The following is a 15,100-nucleotide window of genomic DNA, read 5'->3' on the forward strand; positions in this document are numbered from 1 at the left end:
GACATTTATTTAACACATACATCAGACACTCACCAAGTCCCTGGCTTGTCCAGGTCCATAGGCCTTCTGCAGGTCCAGAGGTTCCTCAAGGCACATATGTCATGTGGTTTGTGGTGTCCTGCTTTCTTTCCAATACATCTGTGTTATCCTCTGATCATAGTGTTAACACTTGCTTCTTCAGGCATTTTTGTCCACACTTAAAATGGTGTGTTATATATTCTTACAGAACTATATATTTCTTGTTTGGACATGCATAACAATTCTAGAGAACTGTAGAGTTAAACTTCTTTCTTTCCCCTCCCTCTCACCTCATAGACACCAATGATGTCCTACAGACATTCAGTGAAGGAGCCTATGCTGTTTAGGCAGGAAGCTGCTAGCCATGTATGGCTCGGTATTGAGCTACTGGTGTGACTAGTTGCATCTGAAGAACTGTTTTACATTCCATTTATTTTTGCTTGTTAATCAATATAAATTAAATTTAAATTACCACATGGAGCAATTATCCTTATGCTGGCAACTGTGATGTTAAAGTGTGGTCAGCATTCAAGTAACAGGGGTGTCTTTGTTATTAGCTTATCCCTAACACTTGGCACAAGTATAGCATATAGTAGGGCATAGGGAACTTTAAACATGAAAAATGGAAACAAAATTTATCAAATCAGGTACATCAAAAGGCAGCACTAATAAATCCTACATAGGAGTCCCAAAAGAGTGTGTGGGATGCAGGAGAAAGAGCTAGTTGTTCTGTTGAGAAACCAGGACAGTATCACAGAAGGGTTTGTGGGTCCTACAGAACACATGGCTTTTCATTACTGAACCTTATATATTTCTGTAGCATCTCACTTTGGTGTCTCAGGATAGTGGATTAGTCCTTATGCAACTTGAATGTGAATTTGGTATGTGTATTCTACTTATGTATAGATTAATTCATTGCTTAAGTCAGAAAAAAATAAATTTCTCTTTATTTGACTTTCAAAAGTTTGACGCTAGGGACAACTGGTGAAGATGGGAAGGGTACCTCCCACGGGAAACCTGTCCATCTGCATTCTACTTCTATCAGTGGCACTGAACTGGGGCATCTACAAGACCAAAAGCATAACGTAGATCAGATATTCTTGTGGAGTTCTGCTGCAAATGATGTGTGTGTCTGGCATGTGTGGTTCTTGCATGATGGCTTTAAATCAACTACAACCATACTGTCATGAACATGTTCCTTGAGCACTACCATCACAAGGTACCCATGCCCTTCAGTTCTTTCGCTCTCCCCTCTATGTCCCCCACTGCCTCACAGGTTCAGCCTCCATTTTGTACTCCAGATGAATTTACATACTGGGCAACAGACTGTGGCAATTACGCAGGGGCACTTATGTACTTCTGCTCATTCTATGTCATCATCGCCTACATCATGCTGAATCTGCTTGTAGGTAAGATATGTTCATGGAATTATTTATTCATCTCTTCAAACTCAGGTACTTAGATAATTATGTACAATTTTCGAGTAATTATCCTGGATTGCTTGGGGCGAGTGTTTCATGGCATTAATTATAATTTGTTGCCTCTCAACCCAGGAGCTGAAAAGACCTTTGAAAAGCATGGAAATGGCAGTTGATTGCAGTTTCGAGAGTTGTCCTATTTATTATGCTCATTAATTCCCAAAGAGCTTTTCCCATAGATTGAACTGAACACAAATCAGGGAAAGCTACTTTTATAGCCTCAAAATATCACATTTTTTGTTTTAAAAGATGCATTTTGTCCACCCAGCTGTGGGGCCACCCAGACCCAATATGATCCTTTAAAATGCCCTGGAACTCTCAAGTAAGAGTAGGAGCCAGCTGGCATGAATGCCTACACAGAGTGCTTTTGAGCCCATGACCCTCATGTTTGGAAAGGCAAGTGCTGAATAAATAGCTTAGTCCAAGTGAGAGACATGTCAGCTTGGAAACTGTACTGAAATCACTTTGAAAAATTGGCTTTACCATGTGAATGATAACATCTATTATTATAATAGATATTTTACTTTTTCTAAAAAGTGACACATTAGTCTACTTGTCTAACATCTGAATTTTTTTCTTAGCCATAATTGTGGAGAATTTCTCCTTGTTTTATTCCACTGAAGAGGACCAGCTTTTAAGTTACAATGATCTTCGCCATTTTCAAATCATATGGAACATGGTGGATGATAAAAGAGAGGTAGGAACTGTGTGGGTGTGGCTCACTTGCTTACCAAGCACACACAGGATCCTGGATTTGATCCCCAGCACCACATAAAACTGGGTGTGGTGGTTCATGACTGTACTCCCAGCACTTGGGAACTGGAAGCAGGAGAGTCAGATGTTCAAGGTCTTCCTCAACCTAGGGGTGGGGGAATGGGCCATTGTTTCCTGCTCTATCTCAAAGAAAACAAATTACATATTTTAAGAGTCTTCAGACTAAAAATTGACATAGACTAAATTTGGAACTGTCACTACTGCAATGCAGAAACCTGTCATTGAGTCAGAAGTGTGTGAAAGGACAGGGTGTAGAATGGCCTCTCCTCGTGTTCTTTCCAACTGTGAACAGCCTGGTCTTTAGACTTTCAGAAGGTCAACAAAGGAAGAAAACTAAAGGGCATCTGCCCTGGGCTTGAGCAAAAGAAAGGGAATTGCAGGTCCCAGAGGAAAAACCTACTACAGACTTACCATCACCTCAACCTTAAGCAGTCATCTAGATGAAACACACATATGAGTTACAAGTGATGTCTGAAGGCGTAGCTCAGGTTTGAGTGTTTGCTGAACATGGAAGAAGCCCAGGCTTCAATCCCCAGTACTACCAAAAATTAATTAGGTGCATGGATACCTGGTTATTTTGAACTAGTTAGTATGTAAATATCTCAACTAGTATTTCAAGAGAATTACCTAAAGCAGAAACAACTTACTTATTTTCACTTACTTCCTTTCCTTTCCCTTCTTTCCCCTTTCTCCTCCACAGCATCCTGCATGTTCTTCTCTTCTTCTTCCTCTCCTCTTTGACATCTTTTTAATCTTTACTTTCCAAAAGCAAAGCACAGGTCTAGGCACTGAGGTAAAACAATTCCCAAATGGCAAGGTTTCTGTGCCGGTAGAGCTTATGTCCTAAAGGAGGGGCAACCCATGAAGGTGAAATGGTCCTCATGGCACAGGTTATTATCGCTAGTCCAAAATAATGCTTCAGACTTTGAATTCTTTGTAGTATCACTACAAGACCACAAATGAAAGAACTCACACCTGAGTTCACATGACAACTCACAGTCAAAACTCAGGCACACTAATAATATTGTATAAAATCACTACCAGGATATGTATATAAGGCATGGTGAAACATAAACAAATGGCACTTGTGCCTGTAATCCTAGTACACGGGAGACAGAAGCAGGAGGATCAGGAGTTTGAAAGCCTTAAGTTTAAGGTCAGCCTGGGATATATAAGAACTTTTTTGAAAAGATTAAAAATAAAAAAAATACATGAATGAATTTTATGCTTAGACTTGAATCTTATCCTCAATATAATTCATTCTATAGATGCAAATATTCCAAAGCCCATAAAACCCAAAATGTGAAACACCTTTGGGTCTAACATTTTGGTAGGAGATATTCAACTCATATTGGTTCCAGAAGTTAAGATTGTGTTGAAGAAGGCAGAAAGTGGATGGGCTTGGGGTAGATCCTTTAGCTGAGAAGCTGATAGTTGAGCTCACATAAAGAAATGAGGAAAGTTCAACCATGGGATGATCTATCCTGGGAAGACCTAAACATAGTTCAGGAAGAGTTGAGAGTACAAAGGCAAGGAGCTAGCATAGTTGTCATAAGTAAGACTCTAGAAGACAAGGTCTGGTCACACTCCAGGGTCTGCAGGACAGGGTATGGCCTCTTCACCCTGCTTTATTTTCTGCCTACACTAGTACTCCCTGTCCCCCAATTGGGCTCCAGTCTCTTGTGAACTTGTGGAAGACAAGGATACTTAGTCTGGTTCTTTTGTCTCATCTAGCTCTGCATTTTTCTCTGTTACTGTTACCCACAGGAACTGGATCTCACCTGATATGTGCAGGAAAGACCACACCCCAATTCACACTGACATCCTAATGACTAGCATGAAGCCCTAGGTCACCAGGGTCATTTAATCATTGAGAAGACTTACAAAGAAGGTGTTCAATGGAAGCAAAATAACAAATGTTAAAAGTCCTAAGACACTAATTAAGTGGGGAGGGTTGTGTACATGTGTACTGCCTACTCTTAGGAAGATATTCATCAGAGATGCATGTGCTGGGCATAAGCACTAAGGGGTGACTCCAGGGAGAGCTACATATATGTTCTTTACCCTCCCTGGCTCTGAAGTCAATGCTATGAAAACCTCTGGACCAGAGGAGCAGAAAGCTATTGCTCAGTACCTCACATCACATGTTTAGCACACATCATTCTGCCTAGCTTCCAAAGAAACCAATGACTTTCTTCCTGTCTGGCACTATTTATGCTGGTGATCCCTCTGCTTCAGCCTCCTCAGTATTTGGGTTATAAGTTTGAGCCACCAGTCTTGGCTCATAGATTCATTTTGTTGTCTGGGTTTCCCTGTAAAAAGAGATCCCTTCCCAGTGAATACCTGGGGCTTCCTAATGACTCACTTTGCTGGCCCTTGTACTGTCTCACCTAGGGTGTGATCCCTACCTTCCGAGTGAAGTTCCTGTTAAGATTGCTACGTGGAAGGCTGGAAGTGGATCTTGACAAAGACAAGCTCCTATTTAAGCACATGTGCTATGAGATGGAGAGGCTACACAATGGTGGTGATGTCACTTTCCATGATGTCTTGAGGTATGAAGCTGGTTCCACAGCCCAATATCACAGAGATTTACTAAGGCTAGAAATGAAAGCTGTGACACACAGAGGCCCACAAATTCAATTACCAAGGATATTTGAAACCTGAGTTGCCATAATGCCGTTGTGATTAGGCAAGGGCACACTTTCTACGCATGAAGTAGTCTTTCTCACTGCTTCATAATGATCATGTCTGATCAATGCCTCACACAAGGAGGATAGGAAGCAGTGACCTGTCATCCCAGAATGAAAGAAAGAAAAGACCTGGAGGGAATGGTTCTGTCTCTTTATTTTGGGATGAGGGGATGGTCCTGCAAGAATTAAGTGATTTGTCGGGGTCACCTGGTTCCTTGACAAATGTGGACTGAAATCCATATCTTCCTACTCAGGTGAGTCTGGCCAGAATCTGCCCCACCTACTCTTTCACAATTGCCCCTGTTGCTTAAAACATTTTCTGCATGTTTTATGAGCACCAGATGGGACAAAGGCTCAAACTCGGCTCTACCTTTTAGTCTCTCTTAGGAGCATCTGTGTTATCTTACTATCGCCACTGTGCTCAAGTCCCAACAACAGAAATTTGTTGTTCATGGTTCCAGAAGAAAAAAAAAACCTGGTCAAAGGCAGGGTTGGTTCCTTGTAAGGTTGTGAGGAAGAATTTGTTATAACCCTCCCCTAGATCTGCTTCTTGCAATGTTTAACTAGCAGTGTGATCTACACTGTGATCTCTGTCTTCATCTTCACAGGCCATTGTCAGCACACACACACACACACACACACACACACACACACACACACACACACACACACGTATTATCCCACTTGTGAGGACAGCAGTCATTTTGGAATAAATCCCCAGATACTCTAGTCTGGCCACATCTTAACTAGTTCTGCAGTGAACTCTACACATAAGGTCACACTGAAGCTCTTGACAGAAATCTTAAAATATCTTTATGTTCTACAAGTCCTTTCAAGTTACAGTGTCGTTTGACCTCAAATGCATATTATTTAATGAGCCAAAAAGAACTTATGTCCCATATCAAGGAAACTAAATGAAATCTAATTCAATATAGGTGATTTCCTTCGTGTGAAACATCATTGTAAGAAACCTTTCACAAACTTCCCTGCCAGTTATCTGTGACACAGAAACTGGCTTGAACATTTGATTGACTGTAGCTGTGTTACTCATGTTGCATATACCTGGCATGTTAAATGTTGGATATTGTCACAAATTTGGGGGTCATTCAGGTAGATAAAACTCCACTTGTAAATAAAAGAAGAAAAAAATGTCAGACCAGCAAAGGAAGGGACTAGGGAAAGTTCCCTGAAGTTACTAATTTTGCCTCTTACTATCATTTTGTCCATGAAAAAGCTAAGGAGCACAGAAAAAGATGTGACAGGATTATATGTAAGAAAGAATGACATGCCCTTCAGAATGCTGATCTTTCCTTGTGGTGGTAGAGTGTTTTTAGGTTAGCTACAAAGCACCCAGACCTACTGTTGTTATGAATAATTAGCATTTGGCCTCTCTAGAGCATTGCAGTGCATCTGAACACAAGGGACCCAAGCAAAGCTAATGGTGGTGATGTTGACCCTCCATGCTCTATGGAAGTTAAATAATAATAAAATTTCTGATAAGTCTGGAGAACTTAGAAACATTTTATAAAACACAATGCAGTATTTTCTTCCACAATGGGAGCACATTTATCAAAGAAGAGAAATAGAATAACCGAGTACTACTAAAGTTATTATGCTGTGACTTGAGCTCTGATGGTGGCCCCAAGCTCACAATAGAGGTTGTATGAGAGTCCAGAGTACTGAAGCTACACTAAAGTGTACAGTACTACCAGATAGGTTTATATTACCCTTTGGCCAGTCCCTGCTAGGAATTATCTGACTGCCTCTCTTCACAAAAATGTTAGTTTTACTTACCATTGTCTGGACCTGTTGAGCCAAGGACTAAATGAGAGAGATTACTCAGCTCTAGCTTGCATATTCTGAAATTAATAAGGAAGATGCAGAGTGATAAATGAATAGAGAGGGAAGAGGAGTGTGGCATGCATAATTCATAGGCAAGGATATTTACCATCACCAATTAGTGCTAACCATGAGAAAAGAGTGGATAGAATAATCTTTCTGCAAAGAACATTCCAGAGTACGCATTTGACAGCTAGAGCTGTGGATACCACCTAACCTGGGTCTTCTGTAGTATAGGCACTAAGTATTAGTGTTATTGGCATTAATTCACTGTTCTAATTAACTTGCCAGGTTATTCAATAAGGTAGGTGCCAAGACTATCCTCAGCATTTACACAATGGAAGGGAGACACAGAGGTGACATAACCAGCCACTCACCCAGCTGTGAGACGCATCAAATGTTACCCTGATTGCCTGGAAAGATGTATTCTCTGCATTTTGAACATCTCAGGCTCTAAACACCAGATGAATCTGACCAGTGGTGCTACTGTTCCTGTCTTCTAGCATGCTCTCCTACCGCTCTGTGGACATCAGGAAGAGCCTGCAACTGGAGGAGCTGCTGGCAAGGGAGCAGCTGGAGTATACCATAGAGGAGGAGGTGGCTAAGCAGACCATTCGCATGTGGCTGAAGAAGTGCTTAAAACGCATCAGGGCTGTGAGTGAACCACAAGCACCATGGCTGGCTTTTTTTTTTTTTTTTTCATGTTCTTGTGATAAAATACTCTGACAAAAGCAACTTAAAAGAGAAGGACTTATCCTGGTTCAAGGGCACAGTCCATTGTGGAGGGGTAGTCAAGATGGTAGGAATTTAATCACATGACAGGCGTTGTGTAATCACATCCCATCCACAATCAAGAAATGAGAGAGTAGATATATGCCAGTGTTCAGCCCACTTTCCACATTTTATATAATCTGTTGCTCATTCACAATTATAATAAGTCTTTCCACACCAGTAATCAAGACAATTCCCCACAAGCATGCTCAGAGGCCCATCTCTCAAGTGATTCTGGATTCTGTCCAGTTGACAATTAACACCATTACACACACACACACACACACACACACACACACACACACACACACACAAAGAAAGAGGAGCAAAAGAGAAGAATGTCCTCAATAGTACAACACAACCCTTCAGCGACTGGCCTGATATCCCTTAAAATGAATCATCTTCATCTGCTCAGGGTGTCTGATGCTACTACAGCCTTAACTCTGCTCCAGCTTCAGCCTCATTCTCCTCAGCAGGCTCCACCACACATTTCAATCGAATCAAATTTGTATAACATGAAGGTTTAAAAAACAATTTACTGGTATTAAAATATTTATGATCTCCATTTATTAAACTCAACTGTACAAAATCCCAAAAATATCTAATGAGATTGAATTTACAAAACTACTTTTAAATTGCTGCAAAACGTTCCAACATATGGTTTATCATGTTGTTTGGTCTCCAAAGACCATCTCTCATAGAATTTTAATGATGTGCTTGCTGCCTCCTAAACTGTAAGTTTGTGTGAGACTCTCACTTATTAATGAATATATACTCCATTAGCATATACTGTATTCTCAGTGAGTACTTCTATTGGGCATTTAATGTTTAGGAATGTTTTGACTTATGCTTCACATACAGAGAAGAAAGGCAAACCAATCAGTTAATACTTCATGCAATACAATTAATGTTATGTAAGATTGTTTGATCCTGCCCTTCAGAACAACACCCACTATAGAAACAGAGAAAAAAATCCCCAAAGAAAATAATCACTCTAGCACAGCCTCCTAGAGCAAGGCCAGCTGCCCACTGCAACCCAATCACAGCAAGGCTACCATAGCTCTGCTTGTTCCAGAGATTACAAATGTCCTGCTCAGACCCTGAGGAGGCTGCTGGATTGGCCTACCAGGCTGCCCTACAAAGTCCAGAACCAAGACAGGAGTAAGTTTCCTCCTCATCTACTAAAAACTCTTTGGTGCTTACAACCTTCAGGAAAGTGGAGGGAGGGGACTGGCATTTGGTTAAATGAGGATAGAATTAAATAATAAAGAAAAATAAAACACCCGCATTAGTTATTTTAAATAACTAACATGGATGAGTAGAACAAGTCCAATTGTTAAACAAATGGAAAACGTGGGAGATACTTCTAATCTCCAAGACATATATCAATCTGACAGCCTCAAAACTAGTTCAAGATTCTTACTTGAAATTTCCTAAGAAGTTGGCAAACCCATAGGTCTTCAAAGAGGGAAGAAGAAACTGTGGCTTGGTGGGAATGGGACAAAGTAGCTAGGTATCTTTCCCCCTTATGAAAGCACAGCATCTTCCTATAGAAACAGCAGCAGTCATGCAGCATCATCCACAGCCTGAGAGAGAGCCAGCAGCAAGAGCTGAGTCGCTTCCTGAATCCTCCCAGCATTGAGACCACCCAGCCAAGCGAGGACACTAATGCCAACAGCCAGGACCACAATACGCAACCTGAGGTAGGAGATCAGGTATTCTTCATCCACGATGTTCTGTGGGAGTTGATCCTGACCACAGACATTTCAGACAAAGTGACAGTATTTTTCAGGTGACCTTTTGTTGCAAAAGAAACAAAAATATGTACATCCAGACACTTTTATTTTGTCACTTAGAATTCAGTTGATATTTTCTTGGTAAAATTATGGTTTGTATGATGTGTTAGTCAACTTTATGTTACTAAACAAAATACCTGAGATAATCAGCTTAGAAGCAGGGAAGGTTTACTTGGCTCTCAGTTTGAGATACTCAGTCCAGGGGTGGTTGGCTCACTGTACAGGGCTATAGTGAATTAGTACATCATGATGAAAATGTGTGGGAAAGTGTGGTGGCCAGGGAGCAAGAGAGATAGGAAGGAGATGGGACTCCAAAATCCTCTTCAAGGACAGCCCCCCCCCCCAACGCCCATAACAACCCAACTTCCTCTCATTAGGCTCCATCTTCTAAACATTTTGCCACCTCCCATTAGTGTCTTAGGCTGGAGACCAAGCCTTCAACTTATGGGCCATTCAAGATCCAAACTATAGAATACATATACTAAAAATGGTTAACATCCTGAATGTTGTTTGCTTGCTTCTTTTGTCTAAAAGATTAATATTTTCATAATAGCTAAACTTGAGCATAGAAATATGTGCTTAAAAAGATTATGATTTACATGAAGCCTTGCCATAAATATTTTCTTCCCCTTAGCACATCTTGGAAATTTTCAGTAAAGCTAGCAAAATGGATGTACTTGGCTTTTGACCCTCTTCAATAATCAAATTCATTTGGGGATTTATCCTTTCTTATTTGGGCATCAGAGAAGCATTTAGAATTAAGAAAAAATATTTAAGTAGCTTCTGTCTATTAAAACACAGCTAGTTTCATTTTCAAAACTGTTCTACATGTGTATTCAAAAACAAAACAACAAAAACAAAAATTACCAGCATCTGGGAGAGCTCTGTGCTATGAAAAGCAGCTTGCAGGGAGATCCCACCCATTTATGTGGCTGCAATAATGATTTGATGCTAATCACATGGAGTCCATCCAGCACATTGTGCAGTGCCTCCAGTTTTGCTGAGCTCGTGATGAACAGCAATACAGTCGGGGTGAGGGACAAATTGAAGCATAAGGCTCCATGGGCCAGCAGAAGCTCCAAACAGACATGTTATATCCTGGTACAGTTTTGTGTGAGTTTCGTGGCTCTCTACAAGTAACCAGGAATCGCTTGTCTCCTTTTCCACAGAATCTATGAGAGCAGTCAGCAAAAGAGGTAAATAGAAAGATCTACAGGTCTGGCCCAAAGACATTTGGCAATGCTTTATGAGGAGGAACCAGATCAGGTTGAGACAGGACAAATGATAGAGGGGAAGTAATGATTTCAGAGCTCCCAAAGAGGTATCCTAAAAGCCAAGGGTGTGGGGAGAGTGTTTAAAGGTTTAAAGTGTTGTGAAAACCAAGACAGTGAGGGACTGGAGAGACAGTTGCTATTCCAGAGGACCCAAGGACAATTTCCTACACCTACATCTGACAGCTCACAACCACTCATAGCTCTAGCTCCAGGGCATCCAATGCCCTCTTCTGGCCTCTGTGGGTACCTGTACATGTGTGGCATACACTTTTGTAGATGCACACATACAAATACACACACACAGAGAGATGATAGGTAGATAGATAGATAGATAGATAGATAGATAGATAGATAGATAATAGATAGATAGATAGATAGATAGATAGATAGATAGATAGATAGATAGATAGATAGATAGATAAGTAAATCTAAAAAAAAGATGAGAGTGGTTAGGAAAGAACACAGTGCCAGAGATAGAGGTAAAGGGCCTACAAGTCCTCAGCATCAAGTAGTCCTCAGTTTGGGCTTTCCTGGGGCCATCAAATTGACAGTGAAGATAACTGTCACATGTGGTCTTCAAACATCTCTGATATATTTCAAAATAACTAGAAAAGTCACAAAGTTCCAAATACACAGAAATGGTAGACATTTGAGGAGCCAAAAGTGAGAATTACCCTGACTTCACCACTGCATGTTATAAACATGTGATAATTACCATACTATACCTCATAAAGCTATATAAATATTTGTGATAAATTAAATATGTGTTTTTTTAAGAGAAAGACCCACAACTGACTAACTCTTCTCCCACGTAGACAAGCAGTCAGCAGCAACTCTTGAGCCCTACTCTGTCAGACAGAGGAGGAAGTCGACAGGATGCCGCAGATCCTGGAAAACCCCAAAGGAAGTTTGGGCAATGGCGTCTGCCCTCGGGTAGGTACATCAGTCATTTCTCTACCTATTGGGGACATTTAAGAGGCATTTGCTCTCTTTTTAAATTTTGGGTCTTAGATTTTATTTAATATGCAGATCTCTATTACTTCACCTTCTGTTACCATAACTTATATGGGAGAAAATCCACTTAAAGAGAAGAAAGGTTTATTGGCTCACTTTGTTGGAGGTTTCAGCCCACAGTCAGTTTATCTGTTGCTATTGGGCCTGTAATAACGCTGCATAGTAGAGTGGGAATGCATGATGAGGAAGTTGCTCACCTCATCACAACCAGGACAAAGAGGAAAAGATTGGCATCCCACAATATTCTTCCAGGGCATGAGCCCAATGAACCAAGACCTACTAGGTACCATCTTTTAAAAGTTCTACCACTTCCCAATAGCACAAGTTGGGACCAAGCCTCCAACACCCAGGGCCTCTGGGGACATTTCAGACCCAAACAGGGTGTTTATCTGATTATCATAGACAGTGAAACAATGAAATGTATTCCCTTATCAGAAACATTCTCCTCAAAGTAACTTCTCTAAACGTAACTATATTGGCCCTCATTTTCAGCTGCCATCCCTGAGAAGACGGCACCTGTTAACAAAATGAGATGTTACAGCCAAGATCCAGAAAGAGAGGAGGAAGAGGTTTCCAAGGGCTTCCTGGGTACAGTCAAGGCATCTCAAATATGGGCAAAACTTATCTAAGAAGGAATGGGTAGATATGATCTTCAGAAAATGCCACGGAGTTCTCAGAAAAGGCTCAGGTCCCACTTTAACCCAACACATGCTGTGTAGCTGAGCTTATCACCCCCTGGCATGAGCTTCTTTATCTCAATGACAGCAGTAACAATGACAAACCTTCATGTAGCACTGACCACTGTGTGCCAGTCACTACTCCCTGGGCATTACCTGGATCATTCAATCCTCACAGTTCTATTATTCCCCACATTTTACTGGCTTAGTAAGAGTTCTCTTCCAAAGAAATGTGAGGTGCCAGAAAGCCAGAATGATCTCAGGAAGGGACACTCAGGAATTGGGGAGGAGCAATTCTGCACACATCCCAGTCTCCTCTCTATTAAGATCTAAGCCTATGGTGAAATAGGGCTTCATTCTCTCCTCTAACCATGCTAAGCTTCAGCCCCAACCAAGTGACAATAAGTGACCCTGAAACGTCTTCTGCCACATGTCTATTCACAAAGCAGATGGCAGTACAGTTTACATTCTGAAGCTACAGGTGTGCCATGGGTCTTAATGCCACCAGTAAGGAAGGACCTGATGAGGGATCAGAGAGGACATAATTTTTGTCTGGTCTAAGTAAAGATAGGAGAGGCAGGAAGTAAGATTGAGTAGGCTAAGGGGCCACAATGTGAAAACCCTTAAAATACAGACTAGGCAGTTTCAATTTCATACTATGAGCAGTTAGAAGGGAGACATTAAAGACTTCTGAGAAAGAGATGACATTGGCCACCTATACTTTAGAAAGACTGATGAGACAAAACAGCCGAGAGTTCACTTGCCTCTGCCAGCGACAGGCAGTGACCTGGAAGCAGGTGACAGGCTACAGGATATTACAGCAGTCTGGACACAAGTGATAAGGGCATAGTCCACACTGCTAATCCAACACTACAGGGCAGATATGAGAGATGACCTGGGGAGAATGTCCCTCCTTGGTATTCACTTAAATGGGTGATAGGAATGCTATCAAAGTATCAACAGTAGTGCTTGTCTATGTAGCCTCAAGGTGAAAAATGGCGATAACCACAGAGACAAGCAGGGGCATACAAAGTATGAGGGGGCAAAGAGAAATATGAAGAACATTTTAAGGAGGCACCAAGCATCACACTTTGTCAGGTCATCTCAATAACCCATCTTCAGCCTCCCAGCCCTACAGTGAGCACATTTGCATTCTCTTCATTTTACAATGGAGAAAATTTAGGTTTAGAGATAGGTACTTGCCAGGGACTTCACATCTGTAGATTACACATGGGACACAAGACCAAGGCAATGGAAACCCAAAGCTGCTTCTTTCCATACCTGCTCCCTACCCCATCTCTCCTTTTGAACTACACTATCACTCTTTTGTTTCCCCAGCTTAAACATACCACTGTAACACTTCTACTTTGCACAAATTGGGGCTGTTTGTGGTTTCTACCTTGCTTAAAGTAAAAAGAACCAGAAGTATGCTTTCCCAAGAGTTATTATTAGCTGCCTATAGGCATAAGTTTATTGGAAGAATCAAACACTGAAAAGGTTTCTTATTTAATACCTGGAGATAGGAATTGGGAGCCAAAAGCACCACTGCTCAGAGTATCATGATTTTCCAGGAATTGCTAAAGCATGCTGAAACAGAACCAACTGATAATGGGACTCTTCTTAATTCCACAGCTCCCAAACCAATAAGCCATTCGGTATCTTCAGTTAACCTACGGTTTGGAGGAAGGACAGCCATGAAGTCTGTGGTGTGCAAGATGAACCCCATGCCAGACACAGCTTCCTGTGGCTCTGAGGTTAAGAAGTGGTGGACCAGACAGCTGACTGTGGAGAGTGATGAGAGCGGAGATGACCTTCTGGACATTTAGACAGGAACCGAGACAAAGGAAGTCACAGGGTGAAAACTGTTGCCTAATGGTTTCCTGCATCATCCAGAGAGCAATCTGTAATTGCTATAAACTGAATTTCACTTTGGTATGGGATTTTCTAAATAGATTTTTGTCCATTTGTAGGAATGGTCTATCAAAGCAGTATGTATTGTGGATTACTGTCATGTATTAAAGACTATTTGGGGGTAGGGATATAGGTCAGTGAAAGATCACTTGTCCAACATGTGCAAAGCCCTGTGTTTGAATCATAGAAACACAAGAAAAGAAAATGTATATAATGTCACTATTGCGCATATTAGAAGCTGCATCAGTAGCAGCTATATATCAAACATTCATATATATTCTGTCTGTGTAAGCTAAGATGTATTCATCTGCTCTCTTATATGTTATCATGACCTCTCCCAGAGAGTCCTAAGCCCAAAGTGGCCCATATTCATAGTACACAAGTTATAGTCTAGTTCATTTTTCCCCATTTCCAATAGAAGTATTTCCCTTGGGAGAAATTATTTATGATTGATCTGAAAAGGTCAGCACTGAGCTCATGCTAAAATGATAACAGCTTTAAAACTACAGATTCCGAATTTTTAAAAGCATATTTTTTCTCATGTTATTTTCAAAAATATGCATGAAGTATTCAGAAATCAGAGAAATTTGATTTCTGTCTTTGAGTACTCTAATGAAAGTGTTGCCTGATTCCAAGAAAGTTGTGTGTTCAGGTCCCAAGTAAAGGATCTGGCCCCAAACACTAACTGGTGTAAAACAAACCAGTAGGCAGATCACTTCAGGGACATGGGGAGATAAAAATTATTCGAAATCTTGAAAAATCCTTTGAATAACTGAGTTTAGAAAACAGAATAAAAGTGTTAGACTCAATTTAGTTAAAAGGTTTACATTTGAAAGGTTATCATCAACTCCATGGTTT

General features: G+C 40.9%; 1 protein-coding gene across 5 annotated transcripts in view; it reads left to right on the forward strand.

Annotated features, from left to right (window-relative positions):
• The window catches only part of Nalcn (sodium leak channel, non-selective), a 309,764-nt gene extending 295,036 nt beyond the window's left edge, over positions 1-14,728 (forward strand). For 4 of the 5 annotated variants that reach the window (XM_028868293.2, XM_028868291.2, XM_028868292.1 and 1 more), the window contains 8 exons: positions 1,295-1,427; positions 2,078-2,193; positions 4,665-4,822; positions 7,303-7,453; positions 9,124-9,273; positions 11,456-11,573; positions 12,147-12,242; positions 13,964-14,728. In XM_028868293.2, coding sequence (XP_028724126.1) covers positions 1,295-1,427; positions 2,078-2,193; positions 4,665-4,822; positions 7,303-7,453; positions 9,124-9,273; positions 11,456-11,573; positions 12,147-12,242; positions 13,964-14,157 — 1,116 coding nt within the window. In that variant the 3' untranslated portion in view covers positions 14,158-14,728. The remainder of the gene's footprint in view (positions 1-1,294; positions 1,428-2,077; positions 2,194-4,664; positions 4,823-7,302; positions 7,454-9,123; positions 9,274-11,455; positions 11,574-12,146; positions 12,243-13,963) is intronic. The other variant, XM_028868295.2, reaches the window with a different exon arrangement.
• Positions 14,729-15,100: the final 372 nt, after the last annotated feature.

Source organism: Peromyscus leucopus, chromosome 9, assembly GCF_004664715.2.
Source record: "Peromyscus leucopus breed LL Stock chromosome 9, UCI_PerLeu_2.1, whole genome shotgun sequence".
Classification (NCBI taxonomy): Eukaryota; Metazoa; Chordata; class Mammalia; order Rodentia; family Cricetidae; genus Peromyscus; species Peromyscus leucopus.